Source organism: Salmo trutta, chromosome 30 (assembly GCF_901001165.1).
Source record: "Salmo trutta chromosome 30, fSalTru1.1, whole genome shotgun sequence".
In the NCBI taxonomy this organism is placed as follows: Eukaryota; Metazoa; Chordata; class Actinopteri; order Salmoniformes; family Salmonidae; genus Salmo; species Salmo trutta.
This window is the reverse complement of record NC_042986.1, coordinates 37,653,338-37,680,942: the sequence shown is the minus strand read 5'-3', so window position 1 is coordinate 37,680,942 and position 27,605 is coordinate 37,653,338. Positions and strand designations below refer to the sequence as shown.

Genomic DNA, 27,605 nt, shown 5'->3' with positions numbered 1-27,605 from the left:
CTCATTGTGTGATTTATTCACTACAGGAGAGGAGGGTGTCAGTATCAGACTGAATCTGGAGGCAGAATTCCACTTCACTCACCTCATCATGAAGTTTAAGGTGAGAGCTGTCTGATGGCTGCTCAGGTATTTGTTGAGTAATATCAAAGAGACACGAATTCAAACTATCTACAAACATTATTACCAATAAAACAGACGTGCAGTAAACATCACAGAAATGACTGTGAAAAAGTCCCAGACGTTACTGAATATTGTTCCCACTACCTTTCCATAGACCTTCCGACCTGCCGTTATCTTTCCATAGACCTTCCGACCTGCCGTTTTCTTTCCATAGACCTTCCGACCTGCCGTTTTCTTTCCATAGACCTTCCGACCTGCTGCCATGCTGATCGAGCGTTCGGCTGATTTCGGTCGCTCCTGGAGACCATACCGTTATTTTGCCTACAACTGCTCCAAGACATTCCCCAGAGTGCCCTCCCACGCCCTCCACCATATCAATGATATCATCTGCGAGGAGAGATACTCTGACATCGAGCCCTCCACGGAAGGAGAGGTGATGACATAGACTGAAACTATACCACTATGAGTTATACTCCTTTTTATGAATGTATGATTACAACGATCTGTTCATGAACAGTTAGTTTAAACTCTTCCTTACTTTTTCATCTCTTTCAGGTTATTTATAAAGTGCTCGACCCTGCCATACATGTGAAAGACCCATACAGTCTGGAGATTCAAGGTGAGACGAAATACTTGGGAAATGAGATCAATTCAGAGAACAAGTCAGAGGAAGACTGAAAGTAACTTATAAACTATCAATTGTGTGACACATTGATGTTAACATACCCGTTTGTTGTGTAGAGCTGTTGCGGATCACCAACCTGCGGATCAACTTCACCAAGCTGCACACCCTGGGAGATAACCTGCTTGACCGGCGCTCTGACGTTCTGCAGAAGTACTACTACTCCCTGTATGAGCTGGTGGTGAGGGGCAGCTGCTTCTGCTACGGACACGCCTCTGAGTGTGCCCCCGTACCAGGGGTGGACGCCAGGGACAACGGCATGGTGGGTGGGACATAGGCAGCTTTTTTCACACCATGGTTTATGTCACATGTCCCTGTGTGGGAGCCCTTGGTCATTGCATATGAAGATGACTGTGAACGAAATGTCCAAAAGACAATGATAGCTGTCATGTTTTCTTTCTGTGCTGTGATTGGTTAGATCCATGGGCAATGTGTTTGTAAACACAACACTGAGGGGTTGAACTGCGAGCACTGCAGAGACCGCCACAACGACCTACCCTGGAGACCAGCCGAGGCCGACAACCCTCACACATGCAGAGGTGAGACTACACTCTACTCAGCTGTAGTAGGAAAACAACCCACGCTCACTTGTTGATGTAAACATCCAACACATAGCCATATGGAGAATTAACACTACACACACAGCTGCAGAAACAACATGGAGGACCATTTCTGATGATTGTTATTTTTTTGCTTCTTTACCCAGAATGCAACTGTAACGGTCACTCCAACCAGTGTCACTTTGACATGGCGGTGTACCTGGCCACAGGCAATGCCAGCGGTGGCGTCTGTGACGACTGTCTCCACAACACCATGGGACGCACCTGTGAGATGTGTAAACCCTTCTATTACCTGAACCCCAGCAGGGACATCAGAGACCCAGGAGTCTGTAGTGGTGAGTAGAGGGGGTCTGGAATAAAATACATCAGAGATCCAGGAGTCTGTAGTGGTGAGTAGAGGGGGTCTGGAATAAAATACATCAGAGATCCAGGAGTCTGTAGTGGTGAGTAGAGGGGGTCTGGAATAAAATACATCAGAGACCCAGGAGTCTGTAGTGGTGAGTAGAGGGGGTCTGGAATAAAATACATCAGAGACCCAGGAGTCTGTAGTGGTGAGTAGAGGGGGTCTGGAATAAAATACATCAGAGACCCAGGAGTCTGTAGTGGTGAGTAGAGGGGGTCTGGAATAAAATACATCAGAGACCCAGGAGTCTGTAGTGGTGAGTAGAGGGGGTCTGGAATAAAATACATCAGAGATCCAGGAGTCTGTAGTGGTGAGTAGAGGGGGTCTGGAATAAAATACATCAGAGACCCAGGAGTCTGTAGTGGTGAGTAGAGGGGGGTCTGGAATAAAATACATCAGAGATCCAGGAGTCTGTAGTGGTGAGTAGAGGGGGTCTGGAATAAAATACATCAGAGACCCAGGAGTCTGTAGTGGTGAGTAGAGGGGGTCTGGAATAAAATACATCAGAGATCCAGGAGTCTGTAGTGGTGAGTAGAGGGGGTCTGGAATAAAATACATCAGAGACCCAGGAGTCTGTAGTGGTGAGTAGAGGGGGTCTGGAATAAAATACATCAGAGACCCAGGAGTCTGTAGTGGTGAGTAGAGGGGGTCTGGAATAAAATACATCAGAGATCCAGGAGTCTGTAGTGGTGAGTAGAGGGGGTCTGGAATAAAATACAACAGAGATCCAGGAGTCTGTAGTGGTGAGTAGAGGGGGTCTGGAATAAAATACATCAGAGATCCAGGAGTCTGTAGTGGTGAGTAGAGGGGGTCTGGAATAAAATACATCAGAGATCCAGGAGTCTGTAGTGGTGAGTAGAGGGGGTCTGGAATAAAATACATCAGAGATCCAGGAGTCTGTAGTGGTGAGTAGAGGGGGTCTGGAATAAAATACATCAGAGATCCAGGAGTCTGTAGTGGTGAGTAGAGGGTGTCTGGAATAAAATACAACAGAGATCCAGGAGTCTGTAGTGGTGAGTAGAGGGGGTCTGGAATAAAATACATCAGAGATCCAGGAGTCTGTAGTGGTGAGTAGAGTGGGTCTGGAATAAAATACAACAGAGATCCAGGAGTCTGTAGTGGTGAGTAGAGGGGGTCTGGAATAAAATACATCAGAGATCCAGGAGTCTGTAGTGGTGAGTAGAGGGGGTCTGGAATAAAATACATCAGAGATCCAGGAGTCTGTAGTGGTGAGTAGAGGGGGTCTGGAATAAAATACATCAGAGATCCAGGAGTCTGTAGTGGTGAGTAGAAGGGGTCTGGAATAAAATACATCTGTCTAGTGTTCTATTATTATCTGACCATGCTGGTCATCTATGAACATTTGAACATCTTGGCCATGTTCTGTTATAATCTCCACCCGGTACAGCCAGAAGAGGACTGGCCACCCCTCATAGACTGGTTCCTCTCTAGGTTTCTTCCTAGGTTTTGGCCTTTCTATGGAGTTTTTCCTAGCCACCATGTTTCTACACCTGCATTGCTTGCTGTTTGGGGTTTTAGGCTGGGTTTCTGTACAGCACTTTGAGATATCAGCTGATGTAAGAAGGGCTTAATAAATACATTTGATTTGATTTGTTCTGCTGTCTGCATACTTCTATGGATACCGCTATCATGTGTTGTTGGTTAAACAGTGTAGATGGAATACTCACTCTACACCCATCTTGGCCTCTCATCTTCCTATTCACCCTCTTGATCTATCTGTCTGTCTCCAGCGTGTGACTGTGATCCTGTGGGTTCCATGGAGGGAGGTGTGTGTGACAGCCACACAGACCAGGACATGAGTATGATTGCGGGGCAGTGCCGCTGTAAGCTGAACGTGAAGGGCACCCGCTGTGACTATTGCAAGGAGGGATACTATGGTCTGAGCCAGAACGACCCACAGGGATGCCAACGTAAGTGTGTGTGTGTGCGCGCTTGTGTGAGTGTTTTTTATACAATACCAGTCAAAAGTTTGGACACACCTACTCATTCCAGGGATTTCTTTATTTGTACTATTTTCTACATTGTAGAATAATATTGAAGACATATTGAATCATGTAGTAACCAAAAAGTGTTAAACAAATCAAAGTACAAAAAAAAAATGCATGAAATGTATGCATTCACTACTGCAAGTCGCTCTGGATAAGAACGTCTGCTAAATGACTAAAATGTAAAAAAATGTAAATGTAAAATATATTTTAGATTTTAGATTCTTTAAATAGCCACCCTTTGCCTTGATAACAGCTTTGCACACTTTTGGCATTCTCTTAACTAGCTTCACCTGGAATGCTTTTCCAACAGTCTTGAAGGACACAGTCTTGAAGAATTCAATATACATTAAAAGGACTAAAACCAAATCTAAACGGTGTATAAATCATGGATCTACATTCATACAGTTTATTGACTGTGTCCATCTCACTAATAATCACTACATTCATACAGTTTATTGACTGGGTCCAGCTCACTAATAATCACTACATTCATACAGTTTATTGACTGGGTCCAGCTCACTAATAATCACTACATTCATACAGTTTATTGACTGGGTCCAGCTCACTAATAATCACGGAAATGAATTCTAGACAGTCAGGGAGCATCGAAAATTCAATTCCAAAAATGATATAAAACATTTTCAGTGTGGCCCTCCGGATCTCGTTGAAGACTGAATGCGGCCCCCAGGGCAAAATTAGTTTGACACCCCTGGTGTAAACAGTGTGTGTGTGTGTGTGTGTGTGTGTGTGTGTGTGTGTGTGTGTGTGTGTGTGTGTGTGTGTGTGTGTGTGTGTGTGTGTGTGTGTGTGTGTGTGTGTGTGTGTTGTCGCAGACAGTGTAAAACGTGTATGTGTGTTTGTTACCCTCAGCGTGTAACTGTGACCCTCGTGGGATTATAATGCTGGCAGAACCATGTGATCAGATAAGTGGGAACTGCTCCTGTAAGAGATATATCACAGGCCGCTACTGCAACCAGTGTCTGGTAAGACTGGCCCTGTGCTCTTTATAGACCTTCTCACACACCGTTTGTCCTATGTTATACACTAGTCCTTTCAGATGTTGTCCACAGCGTTTGTCCTATGTTATACACTAGTCCTTTCAGATGCCTCATCTCGCAATTATTGTATTGGAAGTTGTGAGGCTGTGGTCATGATGTTGTGTGTGGGTGTCCTGTCCCTCTTAGCCAGAGCACTGGGGCCTCAGTAATGACCTAGCAGGCTGCAGAGCATGTGACTGTGACTTTGGTGGAGCCTACAGCAACAGGTATGCCTGACGTTGCAGGAGAATTGTTTATCTCTTGTGTGTGCGTTTGATTAATGGCACTGAACAGGAAAGTGTTCTTTATTATTAGGTGTTACATTAAATCAAATGATCATACTGCACATGTCTACATTTCTTAACTGTTTGTTGACTCATGAGTTGTAAATTATTATTATCATTTTTTAAATATTTTTTATTTTACTTTTATTTAACTAGGCAAGTCAGTATAGAACAAATTCTTATTTTCAATGATGGTCTAGGAACAGTGTGTTAACTGCCTTGTTCAGGGGCAGAACGAGCGATACTATGACGTCTGTGTGTGTGTGTGTGTGTGTGTGTGTGTGTGTGTGTGTGTGTCTGTGTATATGCAGGTGTATGGTTGAAAATGGCCAGTGTGACTGTCGGAGGAACCTGATTGGTCGACAGTGTTCTGACGTGCAGCCTGGGTACTTCTGTGCTCCGCTGGACTACTACAAATACGAGGCAGAGGACACCATTGGCCACTCACCTAGTGACCACAACCTACCGGTGAGCATACACAGTACTGAGCATACACAGTACAAACAGCTGTCCACTAGGGCACTGTTCATACTGTAGATGACATGTCAGTATAGTCTAGTGTGAATTTAGTCTTAACAAGTATACCAGTGTTTTCTGATCACAGCTCCCACCTGCTACGTTGATGAATGTAGAATCCTTAGAAGATGTTTCATCTTTCTCTGCTGATAGTTCAGGACTGTGAAAGGTCTTTCTGTTATCTCCTGTGCTTTAAATAATGTGTCTGAGTAAGCACCTTTCACTGATATACTATACGACCGTGCCATTCTTTCTTTAAGAGATGTATGGTTTCAGACTAAACTTTTCCATGTTTGATCTGGGACACAGGTTGTTAACTTCAGGTCACTTCACTGTATTCCTTCCTATTCAAGGTCATTCTCAGTGGATTTGAAACTGTATGTCTGCTTATTCTCTGTGTATAACTGTATCTGAGGCCTTTATCTGTACCTGGGTCCTGTTGTGGTGTTTGACTGGGTTTATCTGTACCTGGGTCCTGTTGTGGTGTTTGACTGGGTTTATCTGTACCTGGGTCCTGTTGTGGTGTTTGACTGGGTTTATCTGTACCTGGGTCCTGTTGTGGTGTTTGACTGGGTTTATCAGTAGAGATGGGTACCAGACCAGGAGAATGTGGCTCTGTGTGGGCAGACCCACAGCTCAGAGAGAGAGGAGAGAGAGAGAGAGAGAGAGAGAGAGAGAGAGAGAGAGAGAGAGAGAGAGAGAGAGAGAGAGAGGAGAGAGAGAGAGAGAAGAGAGAGAGAGAGAGAGAGAGAGAGAGAGAGAGAGAGAGAGAGAGAGAGGAGAGAGAGAGAGAGAGAGAGAGAGAGAGAGAGAGAGAGGAGAGAGACAGAGAGAGAGAGGAGAGAGAGAGAGAGAGAGACAGAGAGAGAGAGAGAGAGAGAGAGAGAGAGAGAGAGAAGAGAGAGAGAGAGAGAGAGAGAGAGAGAGAGAGGAGAGAGAGAGAGAGAGAGAGAGAGAGAGAGAGAGAGAGAGAGAGGAGAGAGACGAGAGAGAGAGAGAGAGAGAGAGAGAGAGAGAGAGAGAGAGAGAGAGAGAGAGAGAGAGAGAGAGAGAGAGGAGAGAGAGAGAGAGAGAGGAGAGAGAGAGAGAGAGAGAGAGAGAGAGAGAGAGAGAGAGAGAGAGAGAGAGAGAGAGAGAGAGAGAGAGAGAGACCTCCTCTCTGTCCCCCAACCCATTTGAGAGTAAGATTACTCAATCAGATTACCTGCTGCATGCATGGTGCTAGAACAGAACAGAACGGACACGGACACAACAACAGACACGGAGACAACGGCAGCAGCCCTTTGTTACGTTACCTCCTATCTCTTCACCATCCTCTACACAAGGCCTCATTAAAAAGAAATGTGAAAGCATGAGATGTGCGTAAGAGGGTTGTTGGGCTGTGTTGTGTGAAAACAGTACAGGGTCTGCTGGGATGGTGGGTCATGCTGTAGCTGGGGTCAAAGGTTAATGTGTTGTCACTTTCAAAATGTTGCACGTTTGAAAACTTGATTTCTGATACTATGGTGTCAAGGGTTATGTGGTGGTCATGTGGTGCAATCGATCATAATCATATCAATCATGATCATAATGACATCAGTCTTAATGCTAATCATATCAATCATGATCATAATGATATCAATGCTAATTCTAATCATATCATTCATGATCATAATGATATCAAGCCTAATTCTAATCATATCAATCATGATCATAATGATATCAATCCTAATCCTAATCATATCAATCATGATCATAATGATATCAATCCTAATCCTAATCATATCAATCAAGATCATAATGATATCAAACCTAATCATATCAATCCTAATCCTAATCATATCAATCCTAATCCTAATCATATCAATCCTAATCCTAATCATATCAATCCTAATCCTAATCATATCAATGATAATCATATTGATATCAATCATAATTGTATCTAGCACCACTTTCCCCTCTCTGTCTCTCTAGCTAACAACACTGATTCTACTTCCTCATTTCCTGGAGTAATATCTAACAAGTAATCTAACAAATTCACAACGACTACCTTGTACACACAATGTAAAGGGATGGAATAAGAATATGTACATATAAATATATGGATGGGCGATGGCCGTGCGGCATAGGCAATATGCAATAGATGGTATAAAATACAGTATGTACATATGAGATGAGTAATGTAGGATATGTAAACATTATTAAAGTGCCATTATTTAAAGTGACTAGTTTATTAAATCAATTTATTGGTGACCAGTGATTTGTGACCAGTGATTTGAGTCTGTATGCTGGCAGCAGCCTCCCTATGTTAGGGATGGCTGTTTAACAGTCTGGTGGCCTTGAGATAGAAGCTGTTTTTCAGTCTCTTGGTCCCAGCTTTGATGCATCTGTACTGACCTCGCCTTCTGGATGATAGCAGGGTGAACAGGCAGTGGCTTGGGTGGTTGTTGTCCTTGATGATCTTTTTGGCCTTCCTGGAGAGCCTTGCGGTTGAGGGCGGTGCAGTTGCCATTCAAGGTGGTGATACAGTCCGACAGGATGCTCTCGATTGTGCATCTGTAAAAGTTTGTGTGTTTTAGGTGACAAGCCAAATTTCTTCAGCCTCCTGAGGTTGAAGAGGCGCCTTCTTCACCACACTGTCTGTGTGGGTGGACCATTTCAGTTTGTCCGTGATGTGTACGCCGAGGAACTTAAACCTTTCCACCTTCTCCACTACTGTCCCGTCGATGTGGATAGGGAGGTTCTCCCTCTGCTGTTTCCTGAAGTCCACGATCATTTCCTTTGTTTTGTTGACGTTGAGTGAGAGGTTATTTTCCTGACACCACACTCCGAGGGCCCTCACCTCCTCCCTGTAGGCTGTCTCGTCGTTGCTGGTAGGCAAGCCTACCATTGTAGTGTCGTCTGCGAACTTGATGATTGAGTTGGAAGCGTGCATGGCATGGTGAACAGGGAGTACAGGAGAGGGCTGAGAACGCACCCTTGTGGGGCCCCAGTGTTGAGGATCAGTGGGGTGGAGATGTTGTTTCCTACCTTCACCACCTGGGGGCGGCCCGTCAGGAAGTCCAGGACCCAGTTGCACAGGGCTGGGTCGAGACCCAGGGTCTCAAGCTTAATGATGAGCTTGGAGGGTGCTATGGTGTTGAATGCTGAGCTGTAGTCAATGAACAGCATTCTTACATAGGTATTCCTCTTGTCCAGATGGGATAGGGCAGTGTGCAGTGTGACGGCGATTGCATTGTCTGTGGACCTACTGCGGTAAGCAAATTGAAGTGGGTCTAGGGTATCAGGTAGGGTGGAGGTGATATGATCCTTGAATAGTCTCTCGAAGCACTTCATGATGACAGAAGTGAGTGCTACGGGGCGATATTCATTTAGTTCAGTTACCTTAGCTTTCAAGGGAAAAATGGTGGCCATCTTGAAGAATGTTGGGACAACAGACTGGGATAGAGATTGATTGAATATGTCCGTAAACACACCAGCCAGCTGGTCTTCGCCTGCTCTGAGGACACAGCTAGGGATGCCGTCTGGGCCGGCAGCCTTGCGAGGGTTAACACGTTTAAATGTTTAACTCACATCGGCCACGGAGAAGGAGAGTCCACAGTCTTTGGTAGCGGGCCGTGTCTGTGGCACTGTATTGTCCTCAAAGCGCGCAAATAAGTTTTTTAATTTGTCTGTGAGCAAGACATCGATGTCCACGACGGGGCTGGTTTTCTTTTTGTAATCCGTGATTAGCTGTAGACCCTGCCACATATGTCTCGTGTTTGAGCCGTTGCATTTTGACTCTACTTTGCCTCTATACTGACGCTTTGCTTATTTGATTGCCTTGCGGAGGGAATAACTGCACTGCTTGTGTTCGGTCATGTTTCCAGTCACCTTGCCATGATTAAATGCGGTAGTTCGCGCTTTCAGCTTGCGTGAATGCTGCCATCAATCTACGGTTTCTGGTTATTGACAGTTGTAATAGTCCCAGTGGGTACAACATCTCCAATGCACTTCCTAATTAACTCACCGACTCAGCGTATATGTTGATGTTATTGTCTGAGGCTACCCGGAACATATCCCAGTCCACGTGATCGAAGCAATCTTGAAGCGTGGAATCCGATTGGTCAGACCAGCGTGTGTGTGTGTGTGTCTCTCTCTCTCTCTCTCTCTCTCTGTCTGTCTCTCTCTCTGTCGCTCTCTGTCTGTCTCTCTCTCTCTCTCTCTCTCTCTCTCTCTCTCTCTCTCTCTGTCGCTCTCTCTCTCTCTCTCAATTCAATTCAATTCAATTCAATTCGCTTTATTGGCATGACGTAACAATGTACATATTGCCAAAGCTTACTTTGGATATTTACAATATAAAAAATAAATAAAAATGAGAATCAAAAATTGTCAACGGGACAACAATAACAACAATAACCAACGGTCAATATAACCATACATTCAACAATAACAATAATCATACAGTTGAGGACATGTGCAGGTTTATTGGTCTGTCAGACACTGTCCCTCAACTTATGGCAGGCAGCAATGTAGTGCGCTGCCAACCCACAGCTCTCTGCGTCCTCCCCCAACAGGACGGGTAGCCTATCCTCATCAGAGAGGTCTTTAAAACCTTGAATAAGGATTTCAAATTTGGGGAAATGACACTCTCTAATTGTTTTATATTTTTGACATTTTGTCAGGAAATGCAGCTCCGTCTCAGGTTCTGCTGTTGTGCAGTGGTTGCACAGCCTTTCCTCTACAGGGAGCCAGGTTTTCCTGTGTCTACCCTTCTCAATGGCAAGGCTGTGCTCACTGAGCCTGTACTTTGTCAAGGTTTTTCTAAGGTTTTGATCAGTAACCATGGTCAAATATTTAGCCATAGTATACTGTCGATTTAGGGCCAGATAGCACTGCATTTTGCTTTGTGTTTGTGCTTGTGTTTCCCAATAAGCAATGTAGTTTTGTTTTGACTGTGTTGTAATTTGGTTTATTCTGATTGATTGGATGTTCTGGTCCTGAGGCTTCAGTGTGTTAGTAGAACAGGTTTGTGAACTCAGCCCCAGGACCAGCTGGATGAGGGGACTCTTTTCTTTGCTCAGCTCTTGGCATTGCAGGGCTTGGTAATGATATGAGAGGGGGTCACTGTATTTTAGATGTTTCCAAAACTTAATTGCTCTTTTTTGAGTTTTTATTATTAGTGGATATTGGCCTAATTCTGCCCTGCATGCATTGTTTGTAGTTTTCCTCTGGACACGTAGGAGAATCTTACAGAACTCTGCATGTAGGGTTTCAATGGGGTGTTTGTCCCATTTGATGAAATCTTGTTTTGCAAGTGGACCCCACACCTCGCTGCCATAAAGTGCAATTGGTTCAATGACATATTCAATTAGTTTTAGCCAAATTTTAATAGGTATTTCAATTTGAATTTGCTTTTTAATGGCGTAGAATGCCCTGCGTGCTTTCTCTCTCAGTTCATTCACTGCCTCATTAAGGTGTCCAGTTGAGCTTATTTTTAAACCTAAGTAATTGTAGTGTGTACAGTACTCTATATATTTTGTACCAATTGAGAACTTTGGTCTAATTCCCTGAGATCTGGATCTTCTCTGGAAAATCATTATTTTAGTCTTTTTGGGGTTTACTGCCAGGGCCCAGGTCTGGCAGTACTGCTCTAGCAGGTCCAGTCTCTGCTGTAGGCCAGGTGCTGTGGGTGACAGCAGGCATAGGTCATCTGCGAAGAGTAGGCATTTAACTTCTGAATTGTGGAGACTAACACCAGGGGCTGAGGATTTTTCTAGAATAGTGGCCAATTCGTTAATGTAAATATTGAAGAGTGCAGGGCTCAGATTGCAACCCTGACGAAGGCCCCGCCCCTGGTTAAAGAATTCTGTCCTTTTCTTACCAATTTTAATGCTGCACGTATTGCCAGTATACATTGATTTAATTATGTCATATGTTTTACCCCCTACACCACTTTCAATAACTTTGTAGAACAGTCCTGTATGCCAAATAGAATCAAATGCTTTTTGGAAGTCGATAAAGCAAGTGTATATTTTGGTATTATTTTGGTGGACATGTTTATCTATCAGGGTGTGTAAGGTGTAAATATGATCAGTTGTGCGATGTTTTGGTATAAATCCAATTTGGCTTTTACTCAAGACATTGTGCTTATTAAGGAAGTTTAGAACTCTTACATTGATGATACTACAGAAAACCTTCCCCAGGTTACTGTTCACACAAATGCCTCTGTAATTGTTAGGGTCAAATTTGTCTCCATTCTTAAAGATTGGGGTTATGAGTCCTTGATTCCAGATGTCAGGGAAATAACCTACACTCAGGATCAAATTAAACAATTTTAATATAGCCAATTGAAATTTTGCACTAGTGAGTTTGAGCATTTCATTTAGGATGCCATCAGGTCCGCAGGCTTTTTTAAATTTGAGAGCCTGAAGTTTCTTATAGAGCTCCTGGTCAGTAATTGGGGAGTCCAATGGGTTTTGATTGTCCTTTATAGCTTTTTCTAATCCATTCAACTTCTCATGGATTTGGCGTTGTTCTGCGTTTGTGTCAATTTGAACGGTGTTGTAGAGTGTTTTGAAATGGGTTGTCCATATGTCACCATTTTGTATTGCTAATTCCTCTTGTTTAGATTTTTTTAGTTTTTTCCAATTTTGCCAAAAGTTGTTTGTGTTTATGGACTCCTCAATTAGTGTCAGCTGCTTGCTGTTGTACTGTGCTTTTTTGGTTCTGAGTGTACGTTTATAGAGTTTTAAAGTCTCACAGTAATGAAGGCGTAATTCACCATTATTTGGGTCTCTGTGCTTTTGGTTGGATAGTGTTCTAAGTTTTTTCCTTATAATTTTACAATCTGCATCAAACCAGTTGTCATCTGTGATTTTTTTAGTTTTGTTTTTTATCAATTTCAATTGTGCTTCTTTTGCCGTTTGCCTGAATATATAGTTGATGTTTCGTACTGCTAGATTGATGCCTTCTTTACTGTGAGTGAATGTGGTATCCAGAAAGTTATCTAAGAGTGTTTGGATATTTTGGTTCCAGGTTGCTTTCTGGTATTCTTCTGTGCTGTTTTGGGCCCATCTGTATGAATTTCTGATGTTGTACAGCTTACTGGGCTGTGAATGTGTGGTTGTTTCCAGGTCTGTTCTTTTGAGGAACAACGTAATTTGGCTGTGATCAGACAGAGGTGTTAGTGGCTTGACAGTGAATGAGCTGAGAGAGAAAGGGTCCATGTCTGTGATCATATAGTCTACTGTACTGTGGCCAAGAGGTGAGCAGTAGGTGAATCTCCCCAAAGAGTCCCCCCGTAACCTACCATTGACAAAGTACAGACCCAGGCTTCTACAGAGCTGCAAAAGATCCCTTCCGTTTTTGTTGACGGTGCTGTCACTGTTGTTTCTATGGGGGAGATTAAGATAGTTAGAAACAGTATGGCCTGTAATAAAGCTGTCCCCTCGTGTGCTCGTTAGATCAGGTAGTGTTCCTGTGCGCGCATTTGTGTCCCCACAGATGAGCACATTTCCCTGGGCCTGGAAATGGCACGTCTCTTCCTCGAGGGTGGGGAAGATCTCCTCTGAGTAATATGGGGATTCTGAGGGGGGGATATATATTGCGCAAAGGAACACATCTTTTCCTGTCAGTACAAGTTCTTTTTTTAGTTTTAACCAAATGTGGTATTTGCCAATTTTGAGGGGATCAATTAGATTTTGTAGTTCGGATTTGTACCAAATGATCAATCCTCCAGAGTCTCTGCCTCTATTGACAGAGCTGTGTTTCTGTGATGGCACAATGACCTCTCTGTAGCCTGTGGGACAGTGAGTGACAACGTCAGCCTTACACCATGTCTCCTGCAGAATGATGACGTCAACATCTTTCAGATTTTTGTTGAACTCCAGTGCTAAACTCTTCAGACCAAAGGTTGATGAGTTTAGACCCTGAATGTTCCACATGCTAACTGATAGTGATTTCATGTTGCAAAAAGAAAGAGTAGCAGTCAGAAATACAGTAACGATTAACTAATAAGTTGTTAAGAGCGAGATAAACAGGATATCAGCTAACATTTATTCTGTTATTCTGTTAAATATTCCTATTCATTGAACAAGTAAATTCTAGTACAATAGGTGTGTGTGTGTGTGTGTGTGTGTGTGTGGTGTGTGTGTGTATGCGTCCGTGTGTGTTTAGTGCAGTTTGGTGCAGATGTATTGGAGGAGCTGTTTAATCTCACTTAATCCTACAGGGTTCTCCTGTCCTCTGACGACCTCCGCGTAGCTGCGCTGGTCCTGCTGTTGGGCCCTGTGAGGTGGAGGGGGGCCAGGTCTGGGCTGTGGGACTTCCTCTCTGGTCTGGTAGGGGTGGTGGTCTGGTGCGGGATAATAGGCTGGGCCCGGTCTGGTCTGGCTAAGCCGATGGAAGTGGTGATGCTCTGGGGGTGGGTGGGGCCTGTGGGGTGCACTGGGTCTGGTGTGGCGTTGAAGGGGCCTGGGGCTCCTTGGTGGTGCAGTGGTCTGGTAGGGGTCTCTGGGTGCTCCTCTGTCCAGTACAGCATGGGGTGTTTGTCTACCAAGTGCTACGTCCTTTAGGGACTTGGCAAACATCCCTACTGTCTGCTTCCTCAGGTGGGAGTGGTCGTGTAGATGCTCTGGGGTGATTGTTGGGTGGTGAGCAATGTGTATGTTCGGGAGTAGGCCACACCCTCTGGTGATGTCAGCGTTGACTTTCTGGATGGTACGGGGATGAAAGTCTTTGCGGGGCAGCAGAGTGGAGATGGTGATGTGGGAGTTGGGGAACCACTCAGAGGCCCTCTCTGCTACTCTGTTGACCAGGCTGCCTACTCTCTCCTGCTCCTCTCGCAGGTTGTTGGTGCCGGTGTGAATAATAATGTGGCCTGGTGTGCCAAAGTCAGGCTGGGACAGGATGTGGAGTGCATCTTGTGTTTTTGGGCACCATATTTTGCGCACCTTGTGTTGGGGGAAGAGTTTATCTTCTTGAATGAATTTCCCATTTGAGTCAATGAGGATGGCCACCTCAGTGGGTTTTACCAGATTGGTGCGTTTTCGGTCTGGGGCTGGAGTAGACAGGGCCTGTGTACATGGAGGGGTGTGTGGGGGTGTGTCAGGGGGGGCCAGAGAGCTTCTCTCTGTAGTAGGTGTCTCTATGTGGGCCTCTTTGTTGACTGGGGGTGTGGGTAAAGTGTTGTCGGTATGGGGGGGGATTGTGGGTAAAGGTGGGTCAGTGGGGTTGTTAGGGGTGGTGAGGGGCTGCAGCTTCTCTCTGGGAGTCTCTACAGTCTGTTCTCTCTGCTGTAGCACCCTCTTGATGACAGACAACTCCTTTGCCATCTCCTCCTTTACCTGCACCAGCTCTCTCCTCATGGTGGCCTTTACCTCCTCAAGCGCTGTGGTAAGGCTCTCTCTCAGCTCCTGGACAGAGTTCTTCAGCTGGGTCCTGCACTGGTTGATCTGGTCCTGTAGAAGCTCTGTGTCTGGGCTGGAGGTGGTGTAGCTGGGGGGCTGCTCCTTCAGCTCAGTAACCCATACCTCTAACAGAGCCAGCCTGTCTCTCAACGGGCTGATGGTAGTGTGGTCTTGGCTCTGGTGGTTGTAGGCAGGCAGGGGGGAGGATAGTCCTGCTGTTGGGGTGCCTGAGGTGAGGGGAGAGGTCGGGGTGCTGTCCTTGTCTTTTTTACTTTCTGCTATCTTCATTAGGGTGGGGAAGTCCTGCACAACAGAGCTGAGTGCAGCCTCACTGCCCTGGACCATGATAGTGCCGTTCTGATACATGTTTACCGTCAGAAACCTGTTTTCCTGGTCCTTATCGCTGTCCTCAAAAATGTGGATTTGTCTTCCCTTGCAGATGCCTTTCTTCGTGGTGTAGCTGAAATGGCTAGTTACAGCTGTATGCCAGGCAGTAGTGTGGTCTGTGTAAAATAGCAGGTTTGTAACAGTCCCGTTTTGTGAGCAGTCGGCAAACAAAGTTTCTGGGTTCTCCCTCAGAATTCGGTGTTTAAAGTTGATTCTTCCCTTCTCTGATTTAATTTCTGCCGGGTATTCAAAAAACAACGGAGAAAGTCTCTCAGTCTCTGCCGTTACTATCGATGCTAGCGCTGCCTCAGTGGCCATGTTGCTATGGTTACCACCAGTAAACGGTTAGAGCTAGACGGTGAGCTAGCTGACAGATTTTAATTTGGCTAGCTACCACGATGAAGATTGGTCTTTTTACTCACTCTCTGTCAATCTTTTCCTCCTGTTTTGATCTTCAGTTGTACAATTAGATTACCTATACATTTTTTGCTAATTTAGTCGTGTCAATCTCGCTCTTAACAACCAAAAAGTTATAACAAGTCAGGAGCTGTTCTTCTGCATGACTTCTCAATGTAACTCTCTCTCTCTCTCTCGCTCTCTGTCTCTCTCTCTCTCTGTCTCTCTCTCTCTCTGTCTCTGTCTCTGTCTCTCTCTCTCTGTCTCTCTCTCTCTGTCTCTCTCTCTCTCTCTCTCTCTCTCTCTCTGTCTCTCTCTCTCTCTCTCTCTCTCTCTCTGTCTCTCTCTCTCTCTCTCTGTCTCTGTCTCTCTCTCTGTCTCTCTCTCTGTCTCTGTCTCTCTCTCTGTCTCTGTCTCTCTCTCTGTCTCTGTCTCTCTCTCTCTCTCTCTGTCTCTCTCTCTCTGTCTCTCTCTCTCTCTCTCTCTCTCTCTCTCTCTCTCTCTGAATGTGTCCGTGGGATTTCCTCACTTTCAGCCCAGTCAACGAACACGTGCAGTTGTTCTACTCCAAGCAAGGAAGGGAACACTTCGCCTATTAGTCGGCAGTCAGCAAATCAGTTGACCTAGTCCTCTCCTCCACCTCTCCCCAGGGCAAGGCCAGGCCCCAGGCTGAGGTCGACTGTGTGGAGCACCTCAACAACCAGCTGAGGAGACACAGGCGCCATCAACGTATCGCCAACGCCCAGCAGCAGAGGGCAGCACTGAGACGCATCCGCCAGCTGCAGCAAACAGTAACACACTATCTGTTCCTTCCCTCCATAGAAATAAATACATAGAAATAGAATCATTATATTTCTATGAATAAATATGTTACTGACATCTATGGCTCCCTCTGTCTTCCGTTGCCTTGAACCACGGTTGTGGGCTGTGGGCTGTAGGCTGGGCTGTAGGCTATGGAGTGGGCTGTAGGATGTGGGCTGTAGGCTGTGGGCTGTGGGTTGTGGGGTGGGCTATGGGCTGTAGGAAATGGGGTGGGCTGTAGGCTTTGGGGCAGCAGGTAGCCTAGTGGTTAGAGCATTGGGCCAGTAACCAAAAGGTTCAAATCTGTCATTCTGCCCCTGAACAAGGCAGTTAACTGTTCCTAGGCCGTCATTGTAAATAAGAATTTGTTCTTAACTGACTTGCCTAGTTAAATAAAGGTTAAATAAAATAAAAATGGAGTAGGTTGTACTGTAGGCTATGGGGCGGGCTGTGGGGTGGGTTGTGGGTGTGTGTATGTGATGTGTTTAGTGTGTTTAGTGTGTCTCGTGTGTTTAGTGCGTCTGACGTGTTTAGTGTGTCTGTGACGTGTTTTTAGTGTTTTAGTGTGTCTCGTGTGTTTAGTGCGTCTGACGTGTTTAGTGTGTCTGTGACGTGTTTTTAGTATGTTTAGTGTGTTTGTTTTTAGTGTGTCGTGCTAACGGGTCTTCATCTGTGTGTGTTTCAGCCTGATGTGAGGAGTGTCCACAGGGAGCGATCCCAGGGTCACATGATCACTTGGACTGGACCTGGTTTTGCCCAGGTCAAAGACGGAGCTGGACTGGTCTTCACCATAGACAACATCCCCCATGCCATGGACTATGACATCATGATCCGCTATGAGCCAGAGGTACAGTACGCGTCACTCCCTCCAGTCCTCCATGTCTCCCCACACATTGTACTACTACTGTAAAACCAGGCAAACCCCACGGACGGTATTACACTTTGGAAGACCCTTAAATAAGTCTGTGTTTGTAACACATTGACGATCACAGAAATGTAAATGTTGTCACTCTCCTCGCTGTCTCTGCCGGAGAGTTGGACATGTGATAACAGTGTGAAACCAATGCCTTTAACACCCTTTAAAACACTGCCTGTTGTGTGTGTGTGTGTGTGTGTGTGTGTGTGTGTGTGTGTGTGTGTGTGTGTGTGTGTGTGTGTGTGTGTGTGTGTGTGTGTGTGTGTAGTCGACAGAGGACTGGGAGGCCATAGTGACTGTCACCTCCCTGCTGCTATCCTCTAGCCCCCGCTGTGGCAACCTGCTGCCTACTGAACAGCTGTATACAGTCACCCTGCCACACCACAGGAGGTACTACTGATAGAACCAATCCTAAACCTAACCCTAAACCTAAACCTAACCCCAACCCTAACCTCAACCCAACCCCAACCCTAACCCCAACCCTAACCCCAACCCTAACCCTAACCCTAACCCCAACCCTAACCCCAACCCCAACCCCAACCCTAACCCCAACCCCAACCCAAACCCTGATAGACCAACCCTAACCCCAACCCCATCCCTGACAGAACCAACCCCAACCCCAACCCTAACCCTAACCCTAACCCCAACCCCAACCCTAACCCCAACCCCAACCCTAACCCTAACCCCAACCCTAACCCTAACCCTAACCCTGATAGAACTAACCCTAACCCCAACCCCAACCTGCTGCCTCCTTAACAGACCACAGGTATGTGTGTGTGTGTGTGTGTGTGTGTGTGTGTGTGTGTGTGTGTGTGTTAGCACAGGTTTCAATAGATATGAATCCCATATATGTGTCATTAATGTGTACCAACCTGTATGTCAGTATGTGTGTGGTCTCTGGAATAATCCCAGATATAAATCTAACAGTGACTCATATTATATTATCAACCCCTCTACTCTAGCAATATTTACTAACCAACTAAGGATTTATGCCATTCTTAAAATGTGTTGGATTTCCCCCTGTTATTATATGATAGAGGAATAGGAGCCAGTGTACTGTAGCTTAGTTCTGGGTGTGAGAGAACATTCTCCTGATAAGGTCGATAGATAGCGTGTTGACATTGAGAAACCGTGACAACAACCAGTCTAAGGGAGAGAAAGATACTGCAGGTTAATTGGGTTTGTTTTAGATTTATTGTTATGAGAACATGTACTTTCATTACAGGTTATCTACACTGTTTGCTGTCAACAGTAAACATGTTGTGCTCCTTTCCTTTAACTTTGCTCTGAGAAACACTAATCCTGCCGACAGTCCTCTTTCCAAGGTGTTACTGAGAAACACTAATCCTGCCGACAGTCCTCTTTACAAGGTGTTACTGAGAAACACTAATCCTGCCGACAGTCCTCTTTACAAGGTGTTACTGAGAAACACTAATCCTGCCGACAGTCCTCTTTCCAAGGTGTTACTGAGAAACACTAATCCTGCCGACAGTCCTCTTTCCAAGGTGTTACTGAGAAACACTAATCCTGCTGCTTCAGTCCTCTTTCCAAGGTGTTACTGAGAAACACTGGTCCTGCTGCTTCAGTCGTCTTTACAAGGTGTTACTGAGAAACACTAATCCTGCCAACAGTCCTCTTTACAAGGTGTTACTGAGAAACACTAATCCTGCCGACAGTCCTCTTTCCAAGGTGTTACTGAGAAACACTGGTCCTGCTGCTTCAGTCGTCTTTCCAAGGTGTTACTGAGAAACACTGGTCCTGCCGACAGTCCTCTTTACAAGGTGTTACTGAGAAACACTGGTCCTGCTGCTTCAGTCGTCTTTCCAAGGTGTTACTGAGAAACACTGGTCCTGCCGACAGTCCTCTTTACAAGGTGTTACTGAGAAACACTAATCCTGCCGACAGTCGTCTTTACAAGGTGTTACTGAGAAACACTAATCCTGCCGCCACAGTCCTCTTTACAAGGTGTTACTGAGAAACACTGGTCCTGCCGACAGTCCTCTTTACAAGGTGTTACTGAGAAACACTAATCCTGCCGCCACAGTCCTCTTTACAAGGTGTTACTGAGAAACACTAGTCCTGCCGACACAGTCCTCTTTACAAGGTGTTACTGAGAAACACTAATCCTGCCGACAGTCCTCTTTACAAGGTGTTACTGAAAAACACTAATCCTGCCGCCACAGTCCTCTTTACAAGGTGTTACTGAGAAACACTAATCCTGCCGACAGTCCTCTTTACAAGGTGTTACTGAAAAACACTAATCCTGCCGACACAGTCCTCTTTACAAGGTGTTACTGAGAAACACTAATCCTGCCTCCACAGTCCTCTTTACAAGGTGTTACTGAGAAACACTAATCCTGCCGACAGTCCTCTTTACAAGGTGTTACTGAAAAACACTAATCCTGCCTCCACAGTCCTCTTTACAAGGTGTTACCTGTTGTGTGTTTGTCCTGCAGCTCACTCATTCTCTCACACTGTCAACAATCACTGTGGAGACTTGCCAGCATAAACCTTCCCATCTTTTCCCACCATGCCTACTGATGACTGCCTAGTACAGTCTGTACCCAGGCTATTCTCTGGTCAACCAACCTACAATGTGAAGAAACCTCCCTAGGAAGGAACTTGTGTGTTACAAAGAGTTCCAACGGGCCCAGCCCGGATCTGACTGGTTCACTGGACCCTGGCTCCCCCTGCTGTTCTGTTCGGCTCTGTGATTGGTGTCTCAGGCAGAACCAATTAGCAAAGCGACCAACAACACACACCGCGAGTCAGAAGTCAGACAGGATGCCAGGGCAGAGGGAGCGCACAAGGAGGGTACCAGGCATACAATGACTGTAGACTGAATCACACTCTTTACAATGGCTGTAGACTGGATCACACTCTTTACAATGGCTGTAGACTGGATCACACTCTTTACAATGGCTGTAGACTGGATCACACTCTTTACAATGACTGTAGACTGGATCACACTCTTTACAATGGCTGTAGACTGGATCACACTCTTCACAATGGCTGTAGACTGGATCACACTCTTTACAATGGCTGTAGACTGGATCACACACTTTACAATGGCTTTAGACTGGATCACACTCTTTACAATGACTGTAGACTGGATCACACTCTTTACAATGACTGTAGACTGGATCACACTCTTTACAATGGCTGTAGACTGGATCACACTCTTCACAATGGCTGTAGACTGGATCACACTCTTTACAATGGCTGTAGACTGGATCACTCTGTTTGTTGAGAGTAGTGAGACTGGAGAGGTGGCAGAAAGCCTTCCTTCATTTTCTCAAAGACCTGTAAGAAATTTTGGAATGCAGCCTGTCTAGAAAAATACACAATGGATTGTTGTGCACACACATTTTAGATTATGAATTGTGGTACTGCGTGTGTGTGTGTGTGTGTGTGTGTGTGTGTGTGTGTGTGTGTGTGTGTGTGTGTGTGTGTGTGTGTGTGTGTGTGTGCCTGTCCACCGGTCAGTCTGTTGCCTGTTAAACTGTATTGGAGAGCAGAAAGAAAAAGGCCTGGTTCACCTCTCTCTGTTCCAGTCAGACCCAGTTCACCTCTCTCTGTTCCAGTCAGACCCGGTTCAGCTGTCTCTGTTCCAGTCAGACCCGGTTCACCTCTCTCTGTTCCAGTCAGGGGCCCTCTGACAGAGACCCGGTTCACCTCTCTCTGTTCCAGTCAGGGGCCCTCTGAAAGAGACCCGGTTCACCTCTCTCTGTTCCAGTCAGGGATTCCCAGAACTTCCTGTTTCATCTTGTCCCTGTCCCTGTTCAGCATTTTGACTGGAGGTGTCTATGCTGGTTTGTGTCTGGGCCAGTGAGGCTCTTCACTCTGTGCGTCATTTGTTGGGAAAGGTTTGATTTCTTCCACTTGTATTTTGCTGGTTTCATTTCATTTTAACCTTATAGGCCCATAAGACTTTCCCACAACTGAAAACAGAACAACATCATATCAGAATGTTTGATAAGAGACTGTCTCTGTGTGACCCAACAGGTTCGTTCAGATGCCCAGTCCTTTCTGCTTTGAGCCCAGTAACCGTTATGTCGTGGCCATCAGACTCCAGCGTCACGGAGTGTCCCAGAGACACCTGACTGCTTTCATCCTTGTAGACTCGGTGAGTCAATCAACTTATTAAACCTGTTAGGGCTCTGGAGTGACAACTCTACATAAGAGGGAGTTGAGTTGAAACAGAAAGGAAAACTGACCTTCTCAATGAACTATATATATATATATATTTTTTTTTGGTTATTTATTTAACCTTTATTTTAACTAGGCAAGTCAGTTAAGAACAAATTCTTATTTACAAAGACAGCCTACACCGGCCAAACCCGGACGACGCTGGGCCAATTGTGCGCCGCATTATATGGGACTCCCAATCACAGCCGGTTGTAATACAGCCTGGAATCGAACCAGGGTGTCTGTAGTGACGCCTCTAGCACTGAGATGCAGTGCCTTAGACCGCTCTGCCAATCTCAACAGCAATGGGATAACAACTGTTGACCAGATACCACCACCTAGTGGTCTGAAACAAAAGTGCATTTAGGTACCAAATTCACTTTACATTTCAATTCTTTCTACCTCTCACTCACTTTGTTTTACTCCCTCCATTCCTCCTTCCCAGCTGGTGCTGACCCCAAAGTACATGGAGCTGCCTGGTTTCCAGGGTCACGACCCGGCGGCAGAGGAGCGTCGTGATGAGATGGTACGTTATATGTGCCTGGAGTCCTTCTTGGCCACGCCAACGCCCCTGCTGGCAGAGATGTGCACTAAGCTCCTCTGCAGCATCTCTGCCATCCTGCACGACGGAGCACTGCGTGAGTCTACCATACGTCATTCACTAGGGGATCAGGGGATCAAAGGTCAAAGCCTCCATTAATGCCTTGTTATCAAAAACTAGCTGTCAAATACTTCCTGGTCCAACTATTGAATCATTTTACTTACCAATAAACTCTAGCAAGCTGTGCTATGATCAGTAATGCATGGTATGAGTTGGATGGAATCGTTACACTCTGTCGTCACCATAGGATATCCTCCGTGACTTGTTTGATTGAAGACTCTCATTTTCCCTGTAGAATGTCAGTGTGACCCCCAGGGGTCTCTCAGTGCTGACTGTGACAGGGTCGGAGGTCAGTGCCGCTGTAAACCTAACGTGATTGGAAGACGGTGTGACCAGTGTGCACCTGACACTTACGGCTTCGGACCATATGGATGTACTGGTGAATGAGCGCTGGCATCTTTCAGCCAGTCATCACATCTTTATCTAATTGACATTATATAGCAGGTGTGTCATACACTGCGTGACCTCACAAACCACATCCTAAATACTATCTCCCCTGCTCTCTCTCTCTCTCTTTCTACCTTCCTCCTTTTATCTCTCTCTCTTCCTCCTCCTCCCTGCCCAGTCTGTGACTGCCACTCCCAGGGCTCTCTGGGAGACCAGTGTGACTCGGTGACTGGGCAGTGCCCGTGCAGACAGGGGGCCAGCGGGCGCCAGTGCTCAGACTGCCAGCCTGGCCAGTGGGGCTTCCCCAGCTGCAGGCCATGCCAGTGTAACGGGCACGCTGATGGATGCAACCCACAGACAGGGGAGTGCCAGGTCTGCAGGGACCACACTGATGGACAGCTCTGTGAAAGGTGGGCAGGGGGTGTGGGTGACAGCGTTTTGGTGAGTGTTTTGGTGTTGTTGGATCAGCTAGTGATCTCTAATAGTCACAGTAGATAATACTGTGATCGGTACCGTAATGAAAGAGATGAAATGTGTTCTTTCTCTCCCTTCCCAGGTGTGTAAATGGGTTCTTTGGAAACCCAGTGCTGGGGTCTGGGGATCACTGTCGACATTGTCCCTGTCCTGGTAACGCAGAAAGCGGACACTCCAACGGACACACCTGTCATGCTGACAGCTCATCCAATCAAATCCTCTGCAACTGTAAACAAGGCTACATAGGTATAGTCCCAATGATACAGTTTCAGCTCACTAAAAAGGAAATCCTTGCTACACTTATTGGCATTTTAACTTCTCAGCTTTCACTCTCTTTTCTCCACCCCAGGGCCTCGCTGTGATCGGTGTGCCCCTGGTTACTACGGCAACCCCAAGCATCCAGGTGGGCAGTGCCGCCCGTGCCAGTGCAGTGGCAACATCGACACCCGGGACCCCGAGTCATGTGACCCCATGACCGGCCGATGCCTGAGCTGCCTATACAACACGGATGGGCCCTCCTGCTCTGACTGTAAACGTGGTTACTACGGCAACGCCCTGGCCCAGGACTGCAGGCGTGAGTTTCTACGTCGTGATGGCTGGTTGGAATCTCTAATGAGTTCTGTCTCTGGTGATGCCCACTTTAGACAAACTATTGGCATTTGTGATGATATGTGTCACGTCGGACATTGGCTCAATTATATAGCTTGACAGTCTAAGGCACTGCATCTCAGCACAAGAGGCGTCACTACAGTCCCTTTGGCCGGAGTAGGCCGTCATTGGAAATAAGAATTTGTTCTTAAAAACCTGTTAAGGACAGACGTTCCGCTAGCGGAACCCCTAGCCAACAGCCAATGGCATCGCACGGCGCGAAATACAAAACCAACTAAAATACCACAATTAAATTTTCTCAAACAATCAACTATTTTACACCATTTTAAAGATAATACTCTCGTTAATCTAACCACATTGTCCGATTTCAAAAAGGCTTTACAGCGAAAGCAAAACATTAGATTATGTTAGGAGAGTACATAGACACAAATAATCACACAGCCATTTTCAAAGCAAGCATATATGTCACATAAACCCAAACCACAGCTAAATGCAGCACTAACCTTTGATGATCTTCATCAGATGAAACTCCTAGGACATTATGTTATACAATACATGCATGTTTTGTTCAATCAAGTTCATATTTATATCAAAAAACAGCTTTTTACATTAGCATGTGATGTTCAGAACTAGCATACCCACCGAAAACTTCCGGTGAATTTACAAAATTACTCAAGATAAATGTTCACACAACACATAACAATTATTTTAAGAATTATAGATATAGAACTCCTTCATTCAATCGCTATGTCTGATTTTAAAATAGCTTTTCGGCGAAAGCACATTTTGCAATATTCTGAGTACATAGCTCGGCCATCACAGGCTAGCTAATTTGACACCCACCAAGTTTGGCCCTCACCAAACTCAGATTTACTATAAGAAAAATGTTATTACCTTTGCTGTTCTTCGTCAGAATGCACTCCCAGGACTTCTACTTCAACAACAAATGTTGTTTTGGTTCCAAATAATCCATAGTTATATCCAAATATCTCCGTTTTGTTCGTGCGTTCAGGTCACTATCCGAAGGGTGACGCGCGAGCGCATTTCGTGACAAAATATTTCTAAATATTCCATTACCGTACTTAGAAGCATGTCAAACGCTGTTTAAAATCAATTTTTATGCTATTTTTTTCGTAAAATAGCGATAATATTCCAACCGGGCAACGTTGTATTCATTCAAAGGCTGAAAGAAAAAAATTGAGAAGTCTCGTGAGGCGCATCTCAATCTCACTGTCCCCAGGCTGACCACTCACAAACAGAGCTGCTGTACTTTGACCAGAGACAGCAGACACCCCATTCCACTTTCTGGCGCCTTCAGAGAGCCAATGGAAGCCTTAGAAAGTGTCACGTTACAGCACAGATGCTGTAATGTCGATAGAGATGCAACAGAAGGACAACATATTGTCAGACAGGGCACTTCCTGTATGGAATCTTCTCAGGTTTTGGCCTGCCATATGAGTTCTGTTATACTCACAGACACCATTCAAACAGTTTTCGAAACTGTAGAGTGTTTTCTATCCAAATCTACTAATTATGTGCATATTCTAGTTTCTGGGCAGGAGTAGTAACCAGATTAAATCGGGTACGTTTTTTATCCGGCTGTGAAAATACTGCCCCCTATCCCGAAGAAGTTTTAACTGACTTGCCTAGTTAAATAAAGGTTACATTTAAAAAAAAATGTAAATTACATTCTTGTCTATCTCTGCTGTGTGTGTGGGTGTGTACCGTATCGCGTCTGACAGGTTGATGTTATTCCATCTGTAGGTTGCACATGTGTAACAGCAGGTACACAACAGTCCTCATGCAGCGATGGCCATTGTCACTGTGACAGACAGACAGGAGCATGCCCGTGTTGGGACAATGTGGTCGGGTACAGCTGTGACCAGTGTGCCCCCGACCACTGGAACTATGGCAGGGACAGAGGCTGTGAGCAGTGTGGCTGCCACCCTCAGCACGCCAGGGGATCCCACTGCAACATGGTAGGCCTCAAAGTTGTGAAAGGCTTTTGTTCAGTGTACTTTACCTACAGTATGTATTAACTACAGTATGCATTAACTACAGTATGTTTTAACTACAGTAAGTATTAACTACAGTATGTATTAACTGCAGTATGTATTAACTACAGTATATATTAACTACAGTATGTATTAACTGCAGTATGTAGCTCCCTGTAGCTCAGTTGGTAGAGCATGGTGTTTGTAACACCAGGGTTGTGGGTTCGATTCCCACGGGGGGCCAGCACAGGAATAAAAAAAAAAAATGTATGAAATGTATGCATTCACTACTGTAAGTCGCTCTGGATAAGAGCGTCTGCTAAATGACTAAAATGTAAATGTAATGTATTAACTGCAGTATGTATTAACTGCAGTAGGTGTTAACTTGTCTGTCTGTAGTTCAGTGGACAGTGTCACTGTCGGCATGGCTTTGGGGGAAGGCAGTGCACTGAGTGTGAGCAGTTCCATTGGGGAGATCCACGAGCGCAGTGTGAAGGTAATAACATTTTAAAGATGTCCCAGTTCCATGAGCTTTTCAAAGCCTATCTTTAACCTCCCTGGGCCAGTGGGACGCTTGCGTCCCACCTAGTCAACAGCCAGTGGAATCGCGTGGCGCGAAATACAAATACCTCATAAATGCTATAACTTCAATTTCTCAAACATATGACTATTTTACACCATTTTAAAGACAATACTCTCGTTAATCTAACCACATTGTCCGATTTCAAAAAGGCTTTACAGCGAAAGCAAAACATTAGATTATGTCAGGAGAGTACCCTGCCAAAAATAATCACACAGCCATTTTCAAAGCAAGCATATATGTCACAAAAACCAAAACCACAGCTAAATGCAGCACTAACCTTTGATGATCTTCATCAGATGACACTCCTAGGACATTATGTTATACAATACATGCATGTTTTGTTCAATCAAGTTCATATTTATATCAAAAAACAGCTTTTTACATTAGCATGTGATGTTCAGAACTAGCATACCCACCGAACACTTCCGGTGAATTCACTTAATTACTCACGATTAACGTTCACAAAATACATAACAATTATTTTAAGAATTATAGATACAGAACTCCTTTATGCAATTGCGGTGTCAGATTTTAAAATAGCTTTTCGGCGAAAGCACATTTTGCAATATTCTGAGTAGATAGCCCGGCCATCACGGCTAGCTAATTTGACACCCACCAAGTTTGGCCCTCACCAAACTCAGATTTACTATAAGAAAAATTGGATTACCTTTGCTGTTCTTCGTCAGAATGCACTCCCAGGACTTCTACTTCAACAACAAATGTTGTTTTGGTTCCAAATAATCCATAGTTATATTCAAATAGCTCCGTTTTGTTTGTGCGTTCAGGTCAGTATCCGAAGGGTGACGTGCGAGCGCATTTCGTGACAAAAAAATGCAAAATATTCCATTACTGTACTTCGAAGCATGTCAAACGCTGTTTAAAATCAATTTTTATGCGATTTTTCTCGTAAAATAGCGATAATATTCCGACCGGGCGACGTTGTATTCATTCAAAGAGAGAAAGAAAAACATGGAGAATTCAAATGAACGCGCATCTCCAGTGTCACTGTTCTCAGCCTGACCACTCACAAAATCTCCTGCTGTTTTTCGCCCAGAGACTGGAAAGACGTCATTCCACTTTCTGGCGCCTTCTGAGAGCCAATGGAAGCCTTAGAAAATGTCACGTTACAGCAGAGATGCTGTATTTTCGATAGAGATGCCACAGAAGGAGAACAAATTGTCAGACAGGGCACTTCCTGTATGGAATCTTCTCAGGTTTTGGCCTGCCATA

At 45.2% G+C, this 27,605-nt stretch overlaps 1 protein-coding gene, 1 long non-coding RNA gene and 1 other non-coding gene across 4 annotated transcripts in view; all 3 read left to right on the top strand.

Moving 5' to 3' along the window:
• Positions 1-27,605, top strand: part of LOC115168598 (laminin subunit beta-2) — an 88,357-nt gene that overhangs the window by 49,010 nt on the left and 11,742 nt on the right. For both annotated transcript variants that reach the window (XM_029724020.1, XM_029724021.1), the window contains exons 5-25: positions 27-100; positions 365-553; positions 676-739; positions 862-1,064; positions 1,221-1,341; positions 1,509-1,697; positions 3,517-3,696; positions 4,645-4,757; positions 4,959-5,038; positions 5,407-5,563; positions 16,413-16,553; positions 17,249-17,410; positions 17,748-17,869; positions 21,485-21,605; positions 22,113-22,305; positions 22,564-22,707; positions 22,894-23,125; positions 23,272-23,435; positions 23,539-23,763; positions 25,563-25,777; positions 26,192-26,288. In XM_029724020.1, coding sequence (XP_029579880.1) covers positions 27-100; positions 365-553; positions 676-739; positions 862-1,064; positions 1,221-1,341; positions 1,509-1,697; positions 3,517-3,696; positions 4,645-4,757; positions 4,959-5,038; positions 5,407-5,563; positions 16,413-16,553; positions 17,249-17,410; positions 17,748-17,869; positions 21,485-21,605; positions 22,113-22,305; positions 22,564-22,707; positions 22,894-23,125; positions 23,272-23,435; positions 23,539-23,763; positions 25,563-25,777; positions 26,192-26,288 — 3,186 coding nt within the window. The remainder of the gene's footprint in view (positions 1-26; positions 101-364; positions 554-675; positions 740-861; positions 1,065-1,220; positions 1,342-1,508; positions 1,698-3,516; positions 3,697-4,644; positions 4,758-4,958; positions 5,039-5,406; positions 5,564-16,412; positions 16,554-17,248; positions 17,411-17,747; positions 17,870-21,484; positions 21,606-22,112; positions 22,306-22,563; positions 22,708-22,893; positions 23,126-23,271; positions 23,436-23,538; positions 23,764-25,562; positions 25,778-26,191; positions 26,289-27,605) is intronic.
• LOC115168626 (uncharacterized) lies at positions 18,679-20,819 on the top strand. The gene is made up of 2 exons (XR_003870711.1): positions 18,679-19,859; positions 19,907-20,819. It is a non-coding gene; the product is annotated as an uncharacterized LOC115168626 (long non-coding RNA).
• trnat-ugu (transfer RNA threonine (anticodon UGU)) lies at positions 25,962-26,035 on the top strand. The gene has a single exon. It is a non-coding gene; the product is annotated as a tRNA-Thr (tRNA).